General features: G+C 61.3%; 2 protein-coding genes across 8 annotated transcripts in view; one reads left to right on the top strand and one right to left on the bottom strand.

Annotated features, from left to right (window-relative positions):
- The window catches only part of CBFA2T3 (CBFA2/RUNX1 partner transcriptional co-repressor 3), a 29176-nt gene that overhangs the window by 5111 nt on the left and 5324 nt on the right, over positions 1 to 18741 (bottom strand). For 2 of the 6 annotated variants that reach the window (XM_054078748.1, XM_054078747.1), the window contains exons 2-4: positions 3037 to 3183; positions 1532 to 1609; positions 305 to 546 (exon numbers count right to left, since the gene is read on the bottom strand). In XM_054078748.1, coding sequence (XP_053934723.1) covers positions 305 to 546; positions 1532 to 1609; positions 3037 to 3183 — 467 coding nt within the window. Of the gene's footprint in view, positions 1 to 304; positions 547 to 1531; positions 1610 to 3036; positions 3184 to 12225; positions 12497 to 12550; positions 12693 to 14423; positions 14825 to 18741 lie in introns of those variants that run through there. The other 4 variants (XM_054078752.1, XM_054078749.1, XM_054078750.1 and 1 more) reach the window with 4 other exon arrangements.
- LOC128853482 (WAS/WASL-interacting protein family member 1-like) lies at positions 12877 to 18690 on the top strand. Of its 2 annotated transcripts, none has more exons than XR_008452026.1 (2): positions 12877 to 14450; positions 17375 to 18690. XR_008452026.1 is itself a non-coding variant. In XM_054078753.1 (2 exons), the coding sequence occupies exons 1-2, from the start codon at positions 13699 to 13701 to the stop codon at positions 17726 to 17728; spliced, it is 810 nt and encodes a 269-aa protein (XP_053934728.1). In that variant the 5' UTR covers positions 13368 to 13698; the 3' UTR covers positions 17729 to 18540. The 2 variants fall into 2 exon arrangements, 1 of the variants encoding a protein (XP_053934728.1); XM_054078753.1 differs by having other exon boundaries at positions 13368 to 14154; positions 17375 to 18540.

The following is an 18741-nucleotide window of genomic DNA, read 5'->3' as shown; positions in this document are numbered from 1 at the left end:
GCTTCTTTCCCATTTCTGCTCCTCTGCCAGCTCTGCCATGCTCAAGTGAAAACCATGCTCGAGGCTTTGCTGGCGATGCCAGCAGTGGGGACCCAACCATGCACCATGCCCACCCAGGGTGCTGACCACAGGAGATGCCAGAAAAACAGCACCCATTTCTTCGGGATTTAGGTCAGTCCAGCACCAACAGGACCCCCCACCCCCACATTTAGCAGCATCTCCATCCCAAATGGAAACTGCAGGATCTCTGGATGGGGCATCACCCCAACAGGCCCAGGGCTGACCCCATGTCCGGCAGACGTACCACAAGTCCCAGGACGAGCGTGCGCACCCGCTCCCCGATCTCGGGGGAGATGTCATTGCCGAACTGCTGCAGCGTGGTGAGGAAGCGCTTGAGCTTGGAGAGCTGACGGGCACCGCAGGCTGGCGGGAGCTGATGGGTGGAGAGGGAGGCAGTGGAGGAGGTGGCTGGCCCATTGCTGAATCCATTGGGGGTGGACGGTGCCCCATTGATAGCAGTTGGTGAGTGGCTGCTCCCGTTCATCACTGCGAGGAGAGAGCAGTTGAGAAGTCAGAGCGGGTGGCTGTACCCTGGCACCACAGGGACAAGGCTGGGATGGGGGTACCGGAGCATCCTGCCAGGTACCGGGGGGACTGCACCCCCCAGGAGGTCTCGGGATGCTGCTGCATCCCTGGGGCCACATCCTGGACTGGTACCTGGTGCTGTGGAGGACTGGAGGGAGGGATGGGATGCAGTGTGTGTCCCAGTGCAGGGTGGGCCTGCTCCTGCTCCTCAATATTCAAGACAGCCAAGAGAAGAGGCTCCATCCTGCTCCTCTGGGAGCTGCTCAGCACCGCCCAGGGAAAAGCCAGGAGCTGCTATCCACAGAGCCCACCCTGACTTACAGCACACTGGTGTCTCTGGCCCCGTTGCCCGGGTTGGGAGGATGGGAGCTGCCTGGAACACCCCATGCCAGAGGACCTGGAGGGGGACATCTGGGGATCCCAGCCCACGATGTGGTGGGATCCTCGCTCCTGCACCAGCCCTCTGCGCGGGGACTTTTCTGAATCCGGCACAGGCAACAGCACACATCACCCCTACTCCCAACCGTGCGCTGCTCCGCGGCACCCGGGCATGCACCGCGCCTCTCCCTGCGGTGCACCGAGCAGCCGGCTCCTGGGATCGCACTAACCTTGCGGTGCCTGCGCCGCCCTGCCTGCCATGCCTGCTTTGGCGGGCTCCCGCTCGCTCTACAGCCGGGCAGCATCAGCCGTGCACTAAAGAGGTGCCGAAAATAACCCGGTGGCCACAACTGCTTTTATTCCCGCGACAGGTGTGTTACTAAGTTAGACGCCGCACATGTTCCTCAGCTGGGATGGGGACTGGATTCCCATCCCCGTGACCCGCCAGGGCAAGGAGAGGGGCTGGCGCCGGGGAGCACACTGTGCCTCTCGTGAGACCCTACGCCCCCCGGGGGGCTGTGGCTGCAGCTCGGGTCTCTCATGAGAGCGGATGTTTCATTTTACTTACAAAGACAGACCATCGACCATTTCAAGCAACCATGAAAACGGCCGCGAGGCAGAAACGTCGGAGGGCCAGCGTCTCGATCTGCAAGCAAAATAAAACACGCTATGATGAGAGAGCAGAGAGGGCAGCTCTCGGACAGGAGGCCCTGCAGGCAACGTTCCTCGACAGCGGGCACGGTGCGGCACGCGTGTCGTGGGCAAAGCCACCTGGACCCAAGGATGCCAGGGACGGAGCCAGGTCCCTGCATCCCGCCGCAGCCGAGGATGGAGGGCTTGGGGGAAGCTCAGCTGCCTAACACGGTCCCTGCATTTCTAGACCACCCCTGAACAGCCCCAGCGAAGGGGCTGGTTTGCAACATTACTCTGAGACCAAGAACAACCGAAACACCATCGTGCTGCGGGCCAAGCCACAGCAGGAAGGCCACCTGCACTCCTGGCCCCGTGTCCTGCACCGAACCAAACCCAGAATGCCTCTTCTGCCACCAGGTTCAAATTATAAAGCAAACGCCCTCAGAGTGCAGCCGAGCACACGCCGATATCTAATCAGAGAGCATCTGTCAGGGCGGGCAGCGGTGCCGTGGCGGGGAGCGCTGCCCGGGTGCAGGGGTGATGGGGAGCTACGGCTCAGGGGGTTGTTTTAGAAGTGTTTTCTTCCCTTCTGGGGTTTCTAAGCAAGAAGCAGCTACAAGCAAAGCCCTTGCACACATGAATATGTCACAGCAGAGCTGGAACAACCACTTGGGATGACCACCACCGCTCCTGTCAGAGGAGCAGCCTCAGCGCCTGCCCGCCCAGATCCTGGCCAGTGTGTGCCTTGTCCAGCCATGTGGCAGGACGGTGGCACCAGCACAGGGACCGATCCCTGGTGCAAGCCCTGCAGGTGTGCAACGAGCCCATGTGCCTCTGGTGCAGCCAGCGCACTGGAGCTCCCCGAGTTCAACGATGCTACAGAGACTGAAGACTTGGACCTTGAGCCCCCACCAAGTCCCATGATGCCACCACACTGTGGCCTGGGCAGGTCCCTGCCACCTTGGCTGACCATGACACCTCCCTGCCACCGCTGGGTGCCACACGCAGAGGGGCTGCCAAGTCCCCACATGCCTCACCCCCTCAATGGGCCAGCTCTGACCCACAGGAACATCCTCAACCTGCAGTATCCTCCAGCCAGCTCCCTGCAGGCGAGAGCACCCCGGGCCACACGCTGCTCTGTGCCACCGTTCGGTGACCACGCAGCAGCAGACCCGGTCATCTCTGTCCCCGTGCACTTTGCAGGACACTGCTGGTGATGAGCAGTGCCACAGCGCTCGCCACGGGCACACGCACGAACCAGAGCCCGAGGTGTGCAGCCTAAAGCCCTTCTCCAGTAGAAGGATGGGTAATTCCATGGCGTGGCCGGCACCCCACAGGGGTCTGAGGACGCAACTAGTGCTGAGCACAGTGTGTGACCTGGAGGCGAAGGGAGCCAAGCAGCCTCCCTGCCTGGCATCGCATCCCTGTCCTTGTACTCACTGGTGTTTGGCATGAAGGAGGGGTGGCGCGTGGCTCCCTGCGTGACGGCTGGCGGCGGCGGAGGCATGCTGGGCGGCGTGGACCTGGACTGCGTCTTCACGTCAGCTGGCGAGTCAGGCATGGTGGCAGCCCGTGTCTCCGCGTTATCTGCAGGGAGAGGGCACAGGGTGGTGAGCGGCATGTGCCAGGCAGCACCGTGCTCCCCCTCTGAACGGGGGCCGCGTTGGGGGCAGAGGGGACCCTCGAGGACCACGGGCTGGCCTGGGTATCTCTGCTCCCTCGTGCAGGATGGCAGCAACCTTCATTCCGGGCAGAGCCTGGGCAGCAGGGACAGTGTCTAGTGTCCTGTGTGCCTACAGGATGGTGCCCGACCTCCTGTACATCTGCACAACAGTGGAGATGGTGCCCTGCGCTCGGCATGGAAGCAGGGTGGTGGGGACAGGGCAGGGCACAGCTCTGTGCCTGCAGCGCCAGCTCTGCCCCACACACGGCACAGCCCAGCCCATGAACAGCACATGTGTCCTTGCAAAGCCATTGTTGTCACGTCCCAGCACCCTCCTGCCAGTGGCTACCTGCCCACGTCTTGGGAATCCCCAGCTGCCCACTAACCTTTCGCCATCCCTGGCAGCTCTGCACAGCTGCCGTAATCCCAGGCAAAGATTACACACAAGCAGTAGATCATGGGATCATAATGGCCAGTTCTCAGTGGCAGCAGCCATGCAGGACCAGCACACCTATCGGTGGCCATCCTCTCACGGCCCCAGGGAGCCCCAGGAGGCACCCGATCCTGCAAAGTGGGGAGCGCAGGGCTCTGTGCCATCACCACGCTGGACTCAGCCAGACATTGCTGCCTCCCTCCCACCGCTCAGCGCTTACAACCCCAAGTAACACCCGGCAGTGTCACCTCCGGGTGAAGCGTGCCAGCGCAGACCCTCCAGACGGCAGTGGTGGCGGCACAGCCCCGCGCAGGGTTTTGGCCCCACGGCTGCCACGCTGGGCAGCGATGGGTGGCCCCAAGCGTGGGCAGCTGCCTCGGTCTGTCAGTGCGCCTGAGCCCGCGCGGCTCCGGCCAAAGAAGGAAGCGGCCACCACGGCCACCCCCCAGCCCCAGGTCCCTGCTGCGCCCCAGCACGCTCCCCACCCGGCACGGCTGATAAACACTAATCTAATATGCATGCTTAATCCGTTGCAACTGTTGTGAGATTAATTGAACCCTGCAAGAGCACATTGTCCAGGCTAAATAAAACTGGGCATCCCGAGCAAGATGCTATTGAGGCTTGTGATGCAGCCAATGTCGTGTGCAGAGGACTGGGAGATGAGAGAGGCAGTTGCAAGGGCCGAAATCTTGGGCAGTCACCATCGTGGTCCCACAGCATCCCCCTGGATAGCTCCAGCACCATGGGAACAACCCCACACCGTGGGTTTGAGCCTCACAGGGTGCACCATAATCCTGCAGACATCTGCTCCCGTGTTCCTTTCCTTGCTCCCTTCTCTCACACAGCTTTGGGAAAAACCCAATGACCAAGCAGCGTCCCTCCCTGTAAAACACGTTTCTTTACAGGGCCTGCCAACATAAATGGTATGTTTTGAAAAACTGTTTATTTTCTTTCTCATGGACATGCCCATCTCTGGGCAAGGCTTCTCCTGCCTTCCAGGCTTCTCCCAGCAGTCAGCAGAGCAGGATCCAGTCCCGAGAGCAGAAGACAAGCTGAATGTGCACAGAGGATGACCTGGACTGGCTGGCTGCATCTGTGCAGCTGCAGAGCCTTGCTCTGCCAGGTGCCCACACGATCTCTCCTGGACTCAGCATCCTCCAGCACATTGCCTGCCGCCCATCTCAGCGAAGCACAACTCGCATTGTCCCTGCCAGCTGGCTCCTGCCCACAGCAGGCAGGGCCATCACCCCTCCATCATGCAGGGCACCACTGCCATCCCCGCGTCCTTCTTGCCCGGGGTTTGCACCGTGGGACACTGGCTGGCATTGCACACCAAGCGCAGCGCAGAGAGGCATTGCAACATGTTCTTCATGTGCCGGAGGCCCTGGCTCTCCATGCAACAGCCACCAGGCGCAGGGACAAGCTGGAGCAGCTTGGGGACAGCATGGCAGGTAAGTGCACCTGGACCAGCTGCCTGCGTGGCTCCGACCGCAGAGGAGCTGTGCTGGCAGGTTTGGCTTTGCTACTGCTTGCGAGGAGGGAGGAGGCAGAAGGCTGAAAGGTGTTCACTCCTGCTTGCATCCCTGTCCCTGCCAGCATCCCTGTTCCCATCTGCACACATACCCAGGACCATCCCCTCCCATCTGCATCCCTGGCAGCCTCCCTGTCTGCGTTCCCAGCACAATCCCTGCCTGTATTCCCATTCCCGCTTGCATCCCCAGCACCGTCCCCACCTGCATCCCTGGCACCATCTCTTCCCACATTCCCCTCCCCGCCTACATCCCTCTCCCCCTTTCTGACCCGACTCTGTACACACATCCATGCTGAACAGAAAACATGGATACACTTGTTCTGGCACTGACACAGCTTTTCCACTGCTTCCCATCAGGAGGAAAGTTTCCACAATGCTGAGCAATCACCCAGGGAAATGGGGCCTGGCTGTGTTTTTTCTTGCCTTTTCTTTTTTTCGCTGTCATAAACGTTCTCTGAGGTGTTTGCAACCCAAGCACGGCCGTGCAGGCATAGGGATGGCCCCAAACACGATAAGATTTCTCAATGCTCAAGCCCAGAAATGCCCCAAACAGAGGCTGGGATGCAGGATCCGGCCACAGCTATGGCACCAACCCAGACCCTTTGGAGGATGGGACAAGCTCTGTGGCAAGAAAAGGGATGTTCAGGGGGCACAGTGCAGCCTCCCAGCAGCACCTCCAAAAAATAACTCCCCAGCACGACTCGAACTCTGCTGGAATTTTTTTTTTCTTTCTTTTTTTTTTCCCCTTTCTTTGGGGTAATTTGTCCCAGCCGCTCGGGGCTGTGTCTGTTTTCCTCCATCTGGTTTCCATTAGGCCTGTGCAGCCCAGATGAATAAGTAATAATATAAAAATAAAAGGATTAGTATTTTCTCCTTGGCTGGCGGGAGCAGGCGTCCCCCACCCTGCCTCCCGGGGCCAGCGGATGCCGGACCCTGCACACCCAGAGCCCGTGCAACTCTGAGCCCCCCAGTTGTCACACCGGAAGGTTTAATCCTGCACGATGCCCGATGGGGTGATGCGCTATGGTCCGACAAAGCCTGGCTTGGCCTCAGCTTGCTGGTGGCATCTGGCCCTGTGCCACCCAGGCAGCACCCCAGGGGTTGGGGGTTGTGACCCCACTGGGCACCAGCAATCCCCGAGTCACTTGTCCTTTCTCGTGCATCACTCTTGCCAGGTGGAAGCTGAGGGACAGCCTTGAGGTGCCTGTCAGCCCGTCCCAGAGCTGCACGGCCGTGTGCTCCCCGGCAGGCAGTGCTGGATGCTGGAAAGCACCAATGCATGGCTCCGTGCAGCTGTGCACACCAGTGGTCACTAAAATAGGGGATTGTGCAACTGCGCATCCCAGTGGGCACCAATGCTGAGCACCATGCAGCCATGCATGCCGGTAGGCACCGACACACAGCACCGTGCAGCTGTGCATGCCAGCAAGCACCAAAACACAGCACCACGCAGCCGTGCACGCTGGCAGGTATCGACACACAGCATTGTGCAGCCACGCACAGCAGCAGGGATGGACGCGCAGCACTGTGCAGCCGTGCACGCTGGTGGGCACCAGCACATGGCACCGTGCAGCAATGCATGCCAGCGTGCACCACACGTGGCACTGTGCAGCTGCACATGCTGGCAAGCACGAATGCACAGCACCGCGCAGCCGTGCACACCCATGAGCACCCAAATACCCAGCACCCAGCAGCTGGGTGCCGAAGGCTGGGGCTTGGCGGCTGGCCCAGCCCAGCGGCTGGTGATTCCCACAGCCCCAAGGAGCCCATCCTGCCTGGGCAGCCAGCAGCCCCTGCTCTCTGCAGCCCTGGGCAGGGTCAGGTTGTGGCTGGGGACAGGATAGAGATGTGCCAGTCCTGACGTTAGCCCGATGACTGTGGAGAACCCAGACTAGCTGCTCCCTTCTCCTCTCCACCTCCTTGGGGACGGGGATGGAGAGGGCAGGGTGCTGCCATGGCTGCAGCCATCAGAAAGCTCCAGCCTTCTGCAGCCCTCCCCTTCCAGGCCAGGCGAAGCTTCTCGGGCGAGGAAGGAGTTAAAAGAGAATGAAAAGACCAGCATCCTTCATGGTCTCCAAATGGACACAAATGAAATCCAGATGCTGGAGGCGACGTCTCCCAAAGCCAGGCTGCCTCTGAAACAAAGGCAAGCATTCCTGCTCCTCAGCTGCTGCTGCCACAGGGGCCAAGAACAACTCTGGGCTAAGATGGTGAGGGACAGAGCTGTCCCAGCTGGAGCGCATTAGGGAAGCACACAGCGCCTGCGGCCAGACAGCAGCGCCGGCCACGTGTGCGAGCCTGGCAAAGGTGGTGGAAGCTGCAGGGCACCGTCATCTCCTTCCTCTCCTGCACTCATCCTGACCCTTTCCCTGGGGACGTGGTGATGATGCAGGTAGGTGACAGCAGACAGCTCAGAGGTCGCTCATCCCCATTGCACATGGAGCGGGAGAGAGCAGGACAGCGGCTGCGGGATGCTGGAGGGATGCTGTCTACCTCCAGCACCTTCTGGGGACCGAGCATCGGCAGGACCGTATGACATTTTGGAGAGCCAGGCTCGAGGGAGTGATCCAAACGCCAGCTCTCATCAGCACAAATAAAGCCTTTTAAAAGGAAATCCAATTAATTAAATCCTCTGCACAAGGTGTAAACGAACCCAGCTTCGGCCAGCTCTAGGCAGGCACGCTGGAAGCAGGGAGCTCTCACTGCAGGTAATGGCTGCTGTGAGGCTGAAAGGATGCAGATGTGCCCAGAGGTGCGAAGATGAAGGGACGCAGACGTGCCCAGAGGTTCCACGGGAGCAGTGGCAGCATGGCCCAGCCCTGCCAAGAACCTGGCTGCTGCCTGCAGACAGCGATGCTCGCAAGGCTGGTCCTGTCCCAGTGGTGCAAGCCTTGCTCAGCCCCGTTTCTCCAGCTGGGGTGGATGGTGGCTGTCTGGCCCAGCGCGGGTGGCCGTGCCATGCCAACCAGCCGATGAATTTGAGCATTGCCCCTGTGGGTCAGTTCAGCTGCTCAGCTGAGCGGAACCTGCTGTTCTTGCACTGCTGTATCAGTTCCTTGCACCGGTCAGCGAGCCAGCCTTTATCCCTGCCATCCTTGCCTTGCCCACGGGTGTCCTGGGATGGGTCCCACGCCACTGGCCTGGGCTGGGCCCCTCCTCACCTACCTGATTCAGGGACCAAAGTGGGTTTCTCCATGCTCAGATACATCCCCATCTGCCTTGCATTCCCCACAGCCTGCACCAGTGGCTCCAGCATCCCAGGAATGTCCAGTGCTGCTGGGGGAGATGCGCCATGGGCAGCGTTCCTTACTCAGCTCCAGCGCAGTGGCTTCTAGTGGAGACCCCGATGCCTGGTCTCCTTCCACCCTCCCTATGTGCTGTCCCGGCTCCGTGTTGGACACCAGCACCCAGGGCTGTGCTCACCCACGTGCCCCAAACCCAACAAATCCCATTTCTCAAGCCACCCAGGGACCCAACCCTGCTGCCTCAGCTCTGCGCAAGCAGTGACAGCCGGCTCCCACTCCCCCCTGAGCCGTGTGGCCCAGGAGGAGGGAGATGGGTTTGATTTTCCTCAAAACAACAACAACAAAAAGCCAAAAAAAGGCGCCCTCTCTGTTTTACAAGCCTTCATTTGCTATTGTTTATGTAAACAGGTAAATTGTTTCGTATCTCAATTAAAAACATCTGCCACATAAATGAATACCAATTAACTCATCCTGGTTTTAATTACTCTGTTAATTACACACAGGCAGCAAAAAGGATGGCAGGGGAATAGGGAAAGCATGCTTACAACCCCCCTTTCCCACCTTGCTCTTGGCAAGGATTCGAAATGTGCCCAGATAATGATGGATTAAGGTGGCTGGTGAAAACCATGGCTCGTGGCCAGCTCCGGCGTGGCAGCTCCCTCCCAGCCCGGCTGGGTGCTGTTGGGGTGCCTCGAGGGGGTATTTCCCAGCACCCTCCCGAGAGGCACTGCACCGCCCTGTTTCGGAAACTCTGGGCCCCGTGGGATGCGCCAACGCTGCCTGCGTCATCCCCCGTGCCGGCGGCGGCCACAGCACAGCGCGGCTGGCTTTCCTGGCACTCGCCCCACGATTGCTCTCAAAACGTGTCCCAGGGGAGAAAAGCATCGGGATGCCGAAACACGCGGGAAGGGCGGGAGGATGGAGGAGGCTTCGCATGGGCAGCATCCTCATGGACCAAGAGCGTCCTTGAGGTGCCCATGCTGCCCCCGGGAGCTTTTCTGCCACCAAGGGGCAACACCTTCGCATGAGCACAGCAGCGTGGGGCGAATGCCTTTCTCCAGCTGGGCCGGCAGCAATTGCAGAGGGACCCCAGGCGCCATCAGCCCCTCGCGCCCCCCCCGGCTACGGGAAGCTTTCCAAGCGAGCAGATGGGGCAGGGGAGCGGCGGCAGCGAGGAGGAGAGCAGAAAAGGCTATTTTCTCACGCTACATATTTTACAAGTCGAACATTTTGTGCATTTCAGCCTTGCCTGTAAAAGCATCTCAGCCCTGGGACTCAGCATCGGCTCCTGTGAGTCAACAGCGGCTGGCGGCGACGTGGCTGGCTGGCGTGGAGGGGGACCGAGCAGCGGAAACCCTCCGTGCGGAGGGTCTGGCTGGGGGAGTCCCCCTATCCAACTGGCACTGGAAGAGCCGCAGGATGGCCAACGACCCCACCAAGCCTCCCAGCCTGGGCACAACATCTGCAGCAGATGCTGCCCGTAGCGTTGCACCCTGATGCTGATATCTGATGCGTCCCACTAGCAGCTCCTAGGCGGCAGGGAGAGGTGGGAACACAAACACCCTTGCTGCTCCCCAGCTGTCTTACACTCCTGGAAATTAAATATACTGGCTAAACACTGGAAGTAAACAGTGCTGTGGCCAACCAGGCACACCTGGAGGCATGCGAGCAGCGCAGGGCTGGGGATAGATCTTGCCAGCAGCACCGGAGCTGCCTCCCACCCGGGGAACGTCCATATCTGGGCTGCACAGCACCCACCCGCTGCAAGGGCTGCGGGTGCATCACTGTGCATCCATGCCTGAAGGGCAACTGATCCACCAATGCATTGCCGAAGGGGCTCCCCCAAACCAGCTCGGACCCCCGAATGCCTGTCCCAGCCGCAGAGCTTTGAGAGCAGGGAGAGATTCAGGCTAAACGACCCCGATGTGCAATTTTTACAGCCACCCAGCCGTGCGCACAGGGATGCTCGTGCCCAAAGGTGGGCTTGACAGCTGGAATGAGGACAAGTAGTACAAGCAGTCAGGGAATCCAGGGAATTTTGGAGGAAAAGAGCAGCTGGGGAAGGGAAAACATCCACCTCCACACGCCAACACTGGCGGGGAGCTCCCTGCGAGGTCCCTGCACCGTGGGAACGCTGAGGAGCTGCCGGCTCCCCAGGGACTGTTGGCCGGATCCTGCCCTGCAGACACCAGGAAGGTACCGGCTCCGAGGGGGTGCAGAATCCAGCCATGCATCCCTGCTGCCACTGCATTACTGACTCTTTGTCTATTTTTTAAATGCAGGCTCCATTTCAAGGCAATTTTGCTCGTGTGAGATAGAATCAAACAACACAGGAAAAAATATTAATGAGAATTTTGCAAAATAAACAGGAAATCCCTTGGATGTTTTCTGGAAGCATTGGTCAGCATCTTCCAAAGGAAAGCTGTGGGCTTGCAAAGGTGGGGTTGCCCCTGGGGAGCCTGAGCGTGCTGGGAGGGATGGCAGAAAACAAGCTTCAGGAAATCTAAAAATAAACCCCGAACTGGGCAACGGCACTAACGCCAGTGGCTCCCGGGTAGAGAGGGTTCTCCTCTGTGCCACCGGCTTGGTCTCACCCCACCCCAGCCATCATGAAGCACGCAAGGACTGGTCTCAACTTGGGGATCCCCCTTGTCCCCATCCTGGTCCATCACCTCAATCCGGCTCCTGTCCAAGGTCCAAAGCACAAGCCAGGGCTGCAGCATCCAACCCACATCCCCTCAATCCCAGCAGCAGCATTTTCACTCCGAGCTCCACAAAGCAACCCACCGGCTGCCCCTGCTCCCTTCCAGGGCCCACGCAACCCCGTTTGCAGGACCAAGCTCTGACCTCCCCAAAACCTCGTGCACACTGTGCTGATCTGGGCAGGAGCAAAAGCAGCATTGGTGCTGGTGGGGGGGGCTGGTGTGTGTCCCCCCCGGCAGGGCTCAGCTCCCTGCCCCGCTGCCAGCGCTCACGCACGCCTCGCCAGCAGCCCTGTGCTCCCTGACCAGCTCACCAGCCATCAACTGACCCCCAATTAAAGGTGTAATAACAGACGTTTACAGAGTGCCTCTCCTCCACAGAGGTCCCGTGGCATCCCACGGCTTCCCTGGGTGGCCGCGGGGCAAGGGACGCTGCATGGCCACAGGCAGGGAGACACTTCTCCTCTAGACCACACTGGGGATTTAAACCAGCTGCCAGCAGTGAACAGAGCCGAGACTCAATTCCCACAGTAAAGCCGGACGCCGCACAGCCATGCCAGCCGCATCCTGCCCAGGGTTTTCCACGCCTGCAAACAGTCATAGCTTAGAAACAGAAACATGGGGAAGAGACGGGGTGGATGTCAGCAGAGACCAGTCAGCCCCGGGACCTGCCTAAGCCCCCTCCCCGGCACTCGGGCTGCGGGCAGCCCACCTCAGCTGTGCCCACAGCACTGCCAAGCGTGCCGCAGCGATGGGCAGAGGCTCACGGGCTGCTCGACCCTCCTGGCCTGAAGCGGGGCAGAGCACTGAGGTATTTTTGCATCCTGCACTCTGAAGTTCCCAATAGAAGAGGCAAATCCTGCACCCGCACGAGGCCTCCTCACTGCTACCCTGCCCATCCCTGGCATCCACTCCATGCCAGCACCCAGCGGCACAGAACAGCCTCCTTTCCCCCCAACACCTTGGCTTTTCCTCCCTACAAGCCAACATCTGCAGTCATGTATTTTTCAAACAAAACACACCCGACGTCTATCCATCCCCAGGTAAAACCTTACCTGCCAGCGCAGACACCGGCCGGGCCTGCCGGGAGACAGCAGGCAGGGAAAAACCCGTTTACACAGCCAAGTTCATCTCTGCTTTCATCCACAACCACAGCAAAAGCAATGCTCAAAACTTCTCCTTGCATGGAAATGTGCCGCTCGGGGACCTGCCTTATCCGCCTTTGGGAATGTGAGCGCCCACCCTGGGCGGCAGCTCAGCCTCACAGGGCTCCTCACCCGAGGACCACAGGCATGAGAGCTGTCAGCATCCTCCCTGGCTGCTGCTCCGCATTTGCCATGGGATTTTGGGATGGTTCTCCCACATCTCCGTCCCCCTTACCATAGCAGAGCTCGCCCCGCTGCGGTGCTGAGCAGACGGATGTTTGCAGAGTGTCTTCAAGTCACTCGACAAAGGAGCGGTGAATTAATATTCCTTTTAATTAAAGGCAGAAAAATCTCTTTGTTCCTGAACAGAGAGAAAACAACAGAGGGAAGAGCTCCAAAGCTCTCTCTAAGCTAGAGACGAGACCATCGCTTCGATTCAAAGACACTGTCAATGCGCACGTGACCTCAAATTAAAAATACAAAATGAAAGCCAGCAGCGGCTCCTCTCCGAAAAACGAAGGAAAGTTGCAAAGTTTTTCTCGGTTAATGAAGAGGGAAAAAAAAATCCAATAAAAAGGGGCGTTTAACCAGAGAAACCAATGCTCTGCAGTATCCAAAGGCACCATCCAGGAGAGTGACAGGGAGCCCCAGCTCTGCCCCGACCCAGCGTCATGGAGGAGGCTCGGAGTGGTGTGGTGGAAGCTCCACTCCATCACTACGCCGACAGCATCGCCTTGGCAAAGCCAGGCCGGAGCGGGCAGCCGGGTGTGCCAGCAAACGCCGCTTAATGTAATTCTGAAGGGAAAGCAGGAGCCAGACACTGATTAACGGCTGCGAGGATCAGAAGCAGGGCAGCGCGGAAGCAGGGAGCTGGATGCTCTCCGAGCCAGCCTTCCTTCCAAAATCTGCACCCAATTCATCCGTCCCCCAGTACGTGTGAGGATACGGCGCGAGTCACCAGTGTCCGCCGTGTAAACACAGAATTATGCTGCTGGAGCAGGAACTTCCCAAACCAGCCCTGGGTTTGCTGGAACTTCCCAAACCAGCCCTGGGTTTGCTGGAACTTCCCAAACCAGCCCTGGCTTTCCTCCCACAAACTCTCCCGAATAGATCCTCGCCACAAAACGCGGCTCCATCTCTAAATCGGAGCAGGATGCGGAGCCGGCGGGTTGGCGCACCGAATAAGAGGGATGCGGGGATGGAAACGACTTCTCCCGCCGGGCAGAAGCCGGGAGCCGCGATAGGGCAGCATTTGCTGCGGGAGGGGGGCACAAACTCGCGTGGGTTCCCGGGGATGCCGGTCTGCCCCACGCCGCCCCGGCTCCTGGGAAGCAGCTGCCGGGAACGGGGAGGGGAGCGCTGGCGAAGCCCCGACCCCGGGAGATGGGTGCGCATCCCGCTCCTGCCCTGCCTCTGCCGCACCAACCGCTGCACGGGCGGCGGCTCCGGTGGCCCCGGCTGTGCCCCGCTCCGCTAGTCCCGAGGCGACCGGGAGAGTCGGTCAGGGGGCTCGGGCAACGGGGAGCATCCTCGTCCCCCGCCCACCGGCAGCTTCCCCGACACCGGGAGCATCCCCAAGGCACCGGGAGCATTCCCAGGACACCGCGAGCATCGCCGGTTTCTGCGCACCGGGCGCACCCCCCGGGCACAGGTAGCCCCCACGACTCCTGCGCACCGGGAGCATCCCCGACTCCTACACAGCGGGCTCGTCTCCCGGGCACCGGGAACCTCCACAACTCCTGCTCACCGAGAGCAACCCCCGGGCACAGGGAGGCTCCCCAGCCCATCTTCCCCGGGAGCCTCCCTGCGTACCGGGAGCCTCTCCGATTCCCGAGCACCGTGAGTATACCCTGGGCACCATGATCTTCCCCGATTCCCGAGCACCGGGAGCCTCCCAGACTCTTGGAAACCGAGCGCATCCCCCGGCCACCGAGCGCATCCCATCTTCCCCGGGAGCCTCGAGCCTGCCCGATTCCTGAGCACCGTGAGCCTTCCCGACTCTTGGGAACCGCGCGCATCCCTCGAGCGCCGGGAGCACCCCCAGCCCACCTTCCCCGGTATCCCCGCGAGCTTCCCGCTCCCCACGCCGAGGCTCAGACGGCACTTACCGTCCTGAGGAGTGGCGGAGGAGTGAGGTAAGTCCCAAGGCAGGGGCCGGCAGGAGCGGGCAGAGCCGGGAGCGGCCCCCGGCGGCGGCCCCGGCCCCGTTACGGCCGGCGCGGGCGGAGCGCGGCCCCGCGGCGGCGGCTGCTGCCCCGAGCCCCTGCCCGCCGCCGCTCGCCGCGCCCGGGGCCGCCGGGGGCCGCCAGCCCGGGGGTCGAGGCGCTTCCCCCCCCCACCCCGGCGAGGGGGGGGGCACCGGGAGAAGCCGGCGGGGGGTGTGCGGTGGTGGTGGGAAAGCGCGAGAGCAGCCGGTAAATCCGCGGGGGGGGGGTGGTGGGGCGGTTCACCGGCGGCGCATCCTCCGGCGCCCCGTCGCGGCCATGGGGCGCCCGCGGCAGCGCTCCGTGCCGGGCCGCCCGCTGCCGCCGCGCCGCCCGCCCGCCCCGGAGTGAGCGCCGCCCGCCCGCGCCGCTGCCTTAGAGCCAGCCCGCCGCCGGCAGGGGGCGCCCCCGCCGCACCGCGCCGGGCAGCGGGAGGGGAGCGGGGGGGACCTGGGGGGGCGCTGGGCGGAGTGCGGGGACGCAGGGGGCGCGGGGAGGGCAGCGGGGTGCGGGGGCACGGGGGGCTGCACGGGGGGGGGTGCGCCGAGACGGGGGGTGGGCAGGGAGGGGGCACGGAGAGGGGGGTGTGCGCGGACACTGGGGGTGCGGGACACGCGGGGCGCAGGGAGGGGAATGCGGGGACACGGAGCGCATGGGGGGACAGGGTGCGCGGAGCAGGGTGTGGGGACACTGGGGGTGCGGGGCATAGGGGGCACTGGGAGGGGAGGGAATGCAGGGACACGGGGGGCGTGGGGAGGGGAGCGGGGTGTGGGGACACTGGGGGCGAGGGACACAGAGTGCGAGGCATGGGGGGGCTGCATGGGGTCACAGGGATGAACGACACCACGGGACTGAACAGAGACACAGGGCTGCATGGGGACACAGGGCTGCATGGGGACACAGGGCTGGAGGGCACTGGGGGGGCTGCATGGGGACACAGGGCTGCACGGCACTGGGGGGCTGCATGGGGACACAGGGCTGGAGGGCACTGGGGGGGCTGCATGGGGACACAGGGCTGCACGGCACTGGGGGGCTGCATGGGGACAGAGGGCTGCACGGCACTGGGGGGCTACATGGCACTGGGGGCTGTAGAGGGACGCGGGACTGCACAGCACCGGGGGGCTGCATGGGGTCATGGGGCTGCATGGTACTGGGGGGCTGGAGAGGGACACGCGGCTGGAGGGCACTGAGGAGGGGCTACATGACATGGAGTTTCATGTGAACATAGGGCTGCATGGCATTGGGGGGGCTGCATGGGAGCGTGGGGCTACACAGCACTCAGGGGCTGCACAGGGCGTTGGAGCTGGGGTCTGTGCTGGGACTGGGGGTGGTGCAGGGAGTCTGGAGACTGAAGGGGCGAATGGGACTGCACAGCAGAGAGAGGTGGCACGGGGTGCAGGGACCAGCAGGCCATGCACAGGGCTTGAGGGCTGCAGGGGGGCTGGGGTTTGCAAGTGATTCAGGGTTCACAAGGGACTGGGGGTGATGGAGACTGGTGGCTGCAAAGCTAGAGGTGCGCTGCGAGGGTCAGGGGCTGCATAGATTTTGAAGGGCTGCAAAGGACCAGCAGCTTGCCTGGGATTAGGGGACAGCAAGAGGCTGAGGCCAGGGCTTGTCTGGAGCCATGGGAACAACCAAGGGGCCGGGGCTGGAAATTGTGAGGACTGGAGCTGGGTGGGGTGTTTGCAGGGGACTCGGGGGCTGCGAGGGGCTGGAGTTGTGTTTGTTCAGCTTCCCTCTCCAGAGGCCCAAGGACTAGGGTTGCAATAAGAGCAGGCACACGTGCAGCCACAAGCCCCACAGGCACAGCACCCATCAGCACCCTACAATCCACACACTCATCCCAGCCTGGTCTCGGCGTGCTCCTCACCCCGCTTCACCTCAGCAGGGCTTCCTGGGGCAGCCAGACAGCGCTGGCACTGCAGGAATGCCAGCAGGGCACTCCTGCAGGGGTTTATGGCAGTGGTGCGTGCATTTGTGGCGGTGCCTGGCCATGCTGGGTTCCCAGTGTGCCCCTCCTGGAAGCCTCGTGCCTCTTGTAGGGGAGTATTAAAAATTACCTTCCCCCTCAAGTTCTACTATGGTGTTGTTGCTTGCTTGTGCGCAAGCCCTGCTAATTTTCCTGCCAGCCGAAGCCCTGCCTCTTTGCATAATTACTCTGTTTGGCAGCTGCCTTCCCTCTGCGAGTTGTTGCATGGAGCCTTTGCCACACGTACGGTTGTTGTGTTACTCATCCTTTCCTGCTTCCCAGGGCTTGGGCACTGGGGACCATCGCCACTCTGCCAGGTCACTGCTGCACAACTCTTGTACAGCCACTGCCGGGCTGTTGGGTGGCACTGCCACTGCAGGGACACTGCACAGCCAGGACATGTCCCTGGCATGACTGACGCACCACAACGGCATGGTCACTGCATTGGCATTGCACGAACATCAAACTGCTCTACACAGCTGCTTCATGGCCACTGCATGACCACTTTGGTCACTGCATGGCCAAGCTCCCCTCAACATCACCCCACTCAGGGCATCGCAGTGGGATGGTGCTGCAGCAATCCAACATAGCCCCCTCCACCCTGTTCTTGGCCATCGTGATCTCCAGCTCTAGTTTTGCATCCTTCCTTCCCAGAGGGGACCCATAGTGTTATTCTTGCTCCTCTGTTGCACTGCTTGGACTGGAGGAGCATGAAGGTCCTGACAACTTTTGCATCTACCCCAGTCAGCATGGTGTGTGCACGCTGTGCGACACCTGGGCGGCATCACACCCCCTGCTGCTGTGTGCCTTGCCTGCGCTTCCCAGCCCAACGCACTTGGGTTATCCCCATTTCTGCCCCTCCCCTCACTGTCCTCATTCCCCACAGGGCAGGAGGAGCCTCTCGCGGGTCAGCGTCATGACCCCACCAGCGCAGCCCCATCGGTGCGGAAGCACGAGCAGCAGAGGAAAATCCACCCCCGCACCCAGCTGCGTGCCTGCCCCGCGGCTCCCCCAGCTTTGCATAGGCAGCACCGACTGGCGCATGCAAATGCAGGCGGTGCATGTGCATTTGGACATGCGGTGCCCGCACAGTCGTCGAGGCATTGCAGAGCACGAGGCATCACTAAGGAAGTCCAACAGTGCTCCCAAAGCAGAGCCCTGGGTTTCTAGGGTGCCGGCACAGGGCTCCTTTGGGCTCTGCTGCTGCATCTGCCCACTCACCAGGAGAGCAGGGACTTGACCACGGGAGCGACCACGCTCTTGGCCAGATGGGCTGTCCCACACATCCACCCAGATGCAGTGCAAGCCCTTAAACACATTGCAAACCCATCCCCATGGACCTGCCCACACCCTGCCCACAGGCACCTTGCGAGGACCTGCCGGGAAAAGCCACAACCTCTCCCACTCCTGGTTAATTTGGAGTGTAGCCATTAAATACCTGGCAGCAGCCACGGGGTTGGACTGAGGCTGAGCCAGGCAGCCGTGAGCCCACGGGGTCTTTGCAGCGAAGGCAGAAGGAGCCAAGCACAGCCACCCTGCCAGGGCCACCGCGCAGGCAAGAGCCGCCTGTCCTCCAGATGGAGAGATGGTCGGGCAGTGGCACTCCAGCATGAACGGGACAGCGTGGGCAGGAGGGAGCCACACCGTGTTCCCCCCAGCAGCGTCTGGGTGGCGGGGTCTGCTTCGTTTCTATTCCGCACACGCAGCCTGTAATTTTGGTCTATTGAAGTCATAATTCACTACTGTGAAAATAAACATTTGTGTTAGCTCACTTTATTTGGCGGGCCTCGTCTGAATGTTAATAATTCCCTGCTGGTGTGCTTGCACATGGTCTTGGTGCCCGGAACAAAACCTGGGCACCCGTGGCCGTGGCTGTGCCCGTGGCTATGCCCGTGCCCACAGCTGCCTCCTTGCATGCTTGGGGTAGGATCTCGCCATTCTTCCCATGCTGACCCCAGGGATCCCGGGATCACAACGGAGAAGAGATGGGACAGTAGTGCCACTTCGAGCTAAGACAGGGGGAGGGGGGAATAACAAGGGAGCTGCCTCCCACAAGATAAAGGTAATATAGAAGTGATAATTTGAGTAGAGCAGATTGAGTCCAGCTCTGGACCCTTCCTTGCCCACACCTGTCCCTGGTTATGATTGCTTGCGCTGTTTTGTGGGTGCTCCCACCTGCAGCGGGGATGCCCCAACACCCGCCCTGTGCAATGGAGCTGGAGCAGGCAGGAGGACCCTGGGCCACCCCCAGGC

Source organism: Cuculus canorus, chromosome 13 (genome assembly GCF_017976375.1).
Source record: "Cuculus canorus isolate bCucCan1 chromosome 13, bCucCan1.pri, whole genome shotgun sequence".
Lineage (NCBI taxonomy): Eukaryota > Metazoa > Chordata > Aves > Cuculiformes > Cuculidae > Cuculus > Cuculus canorus.
The sequence above is the reverse complement of the archived record's forward strand: the minus strand, read 5'-3'. Positions and strand labels throughout refer to the sequence as shown.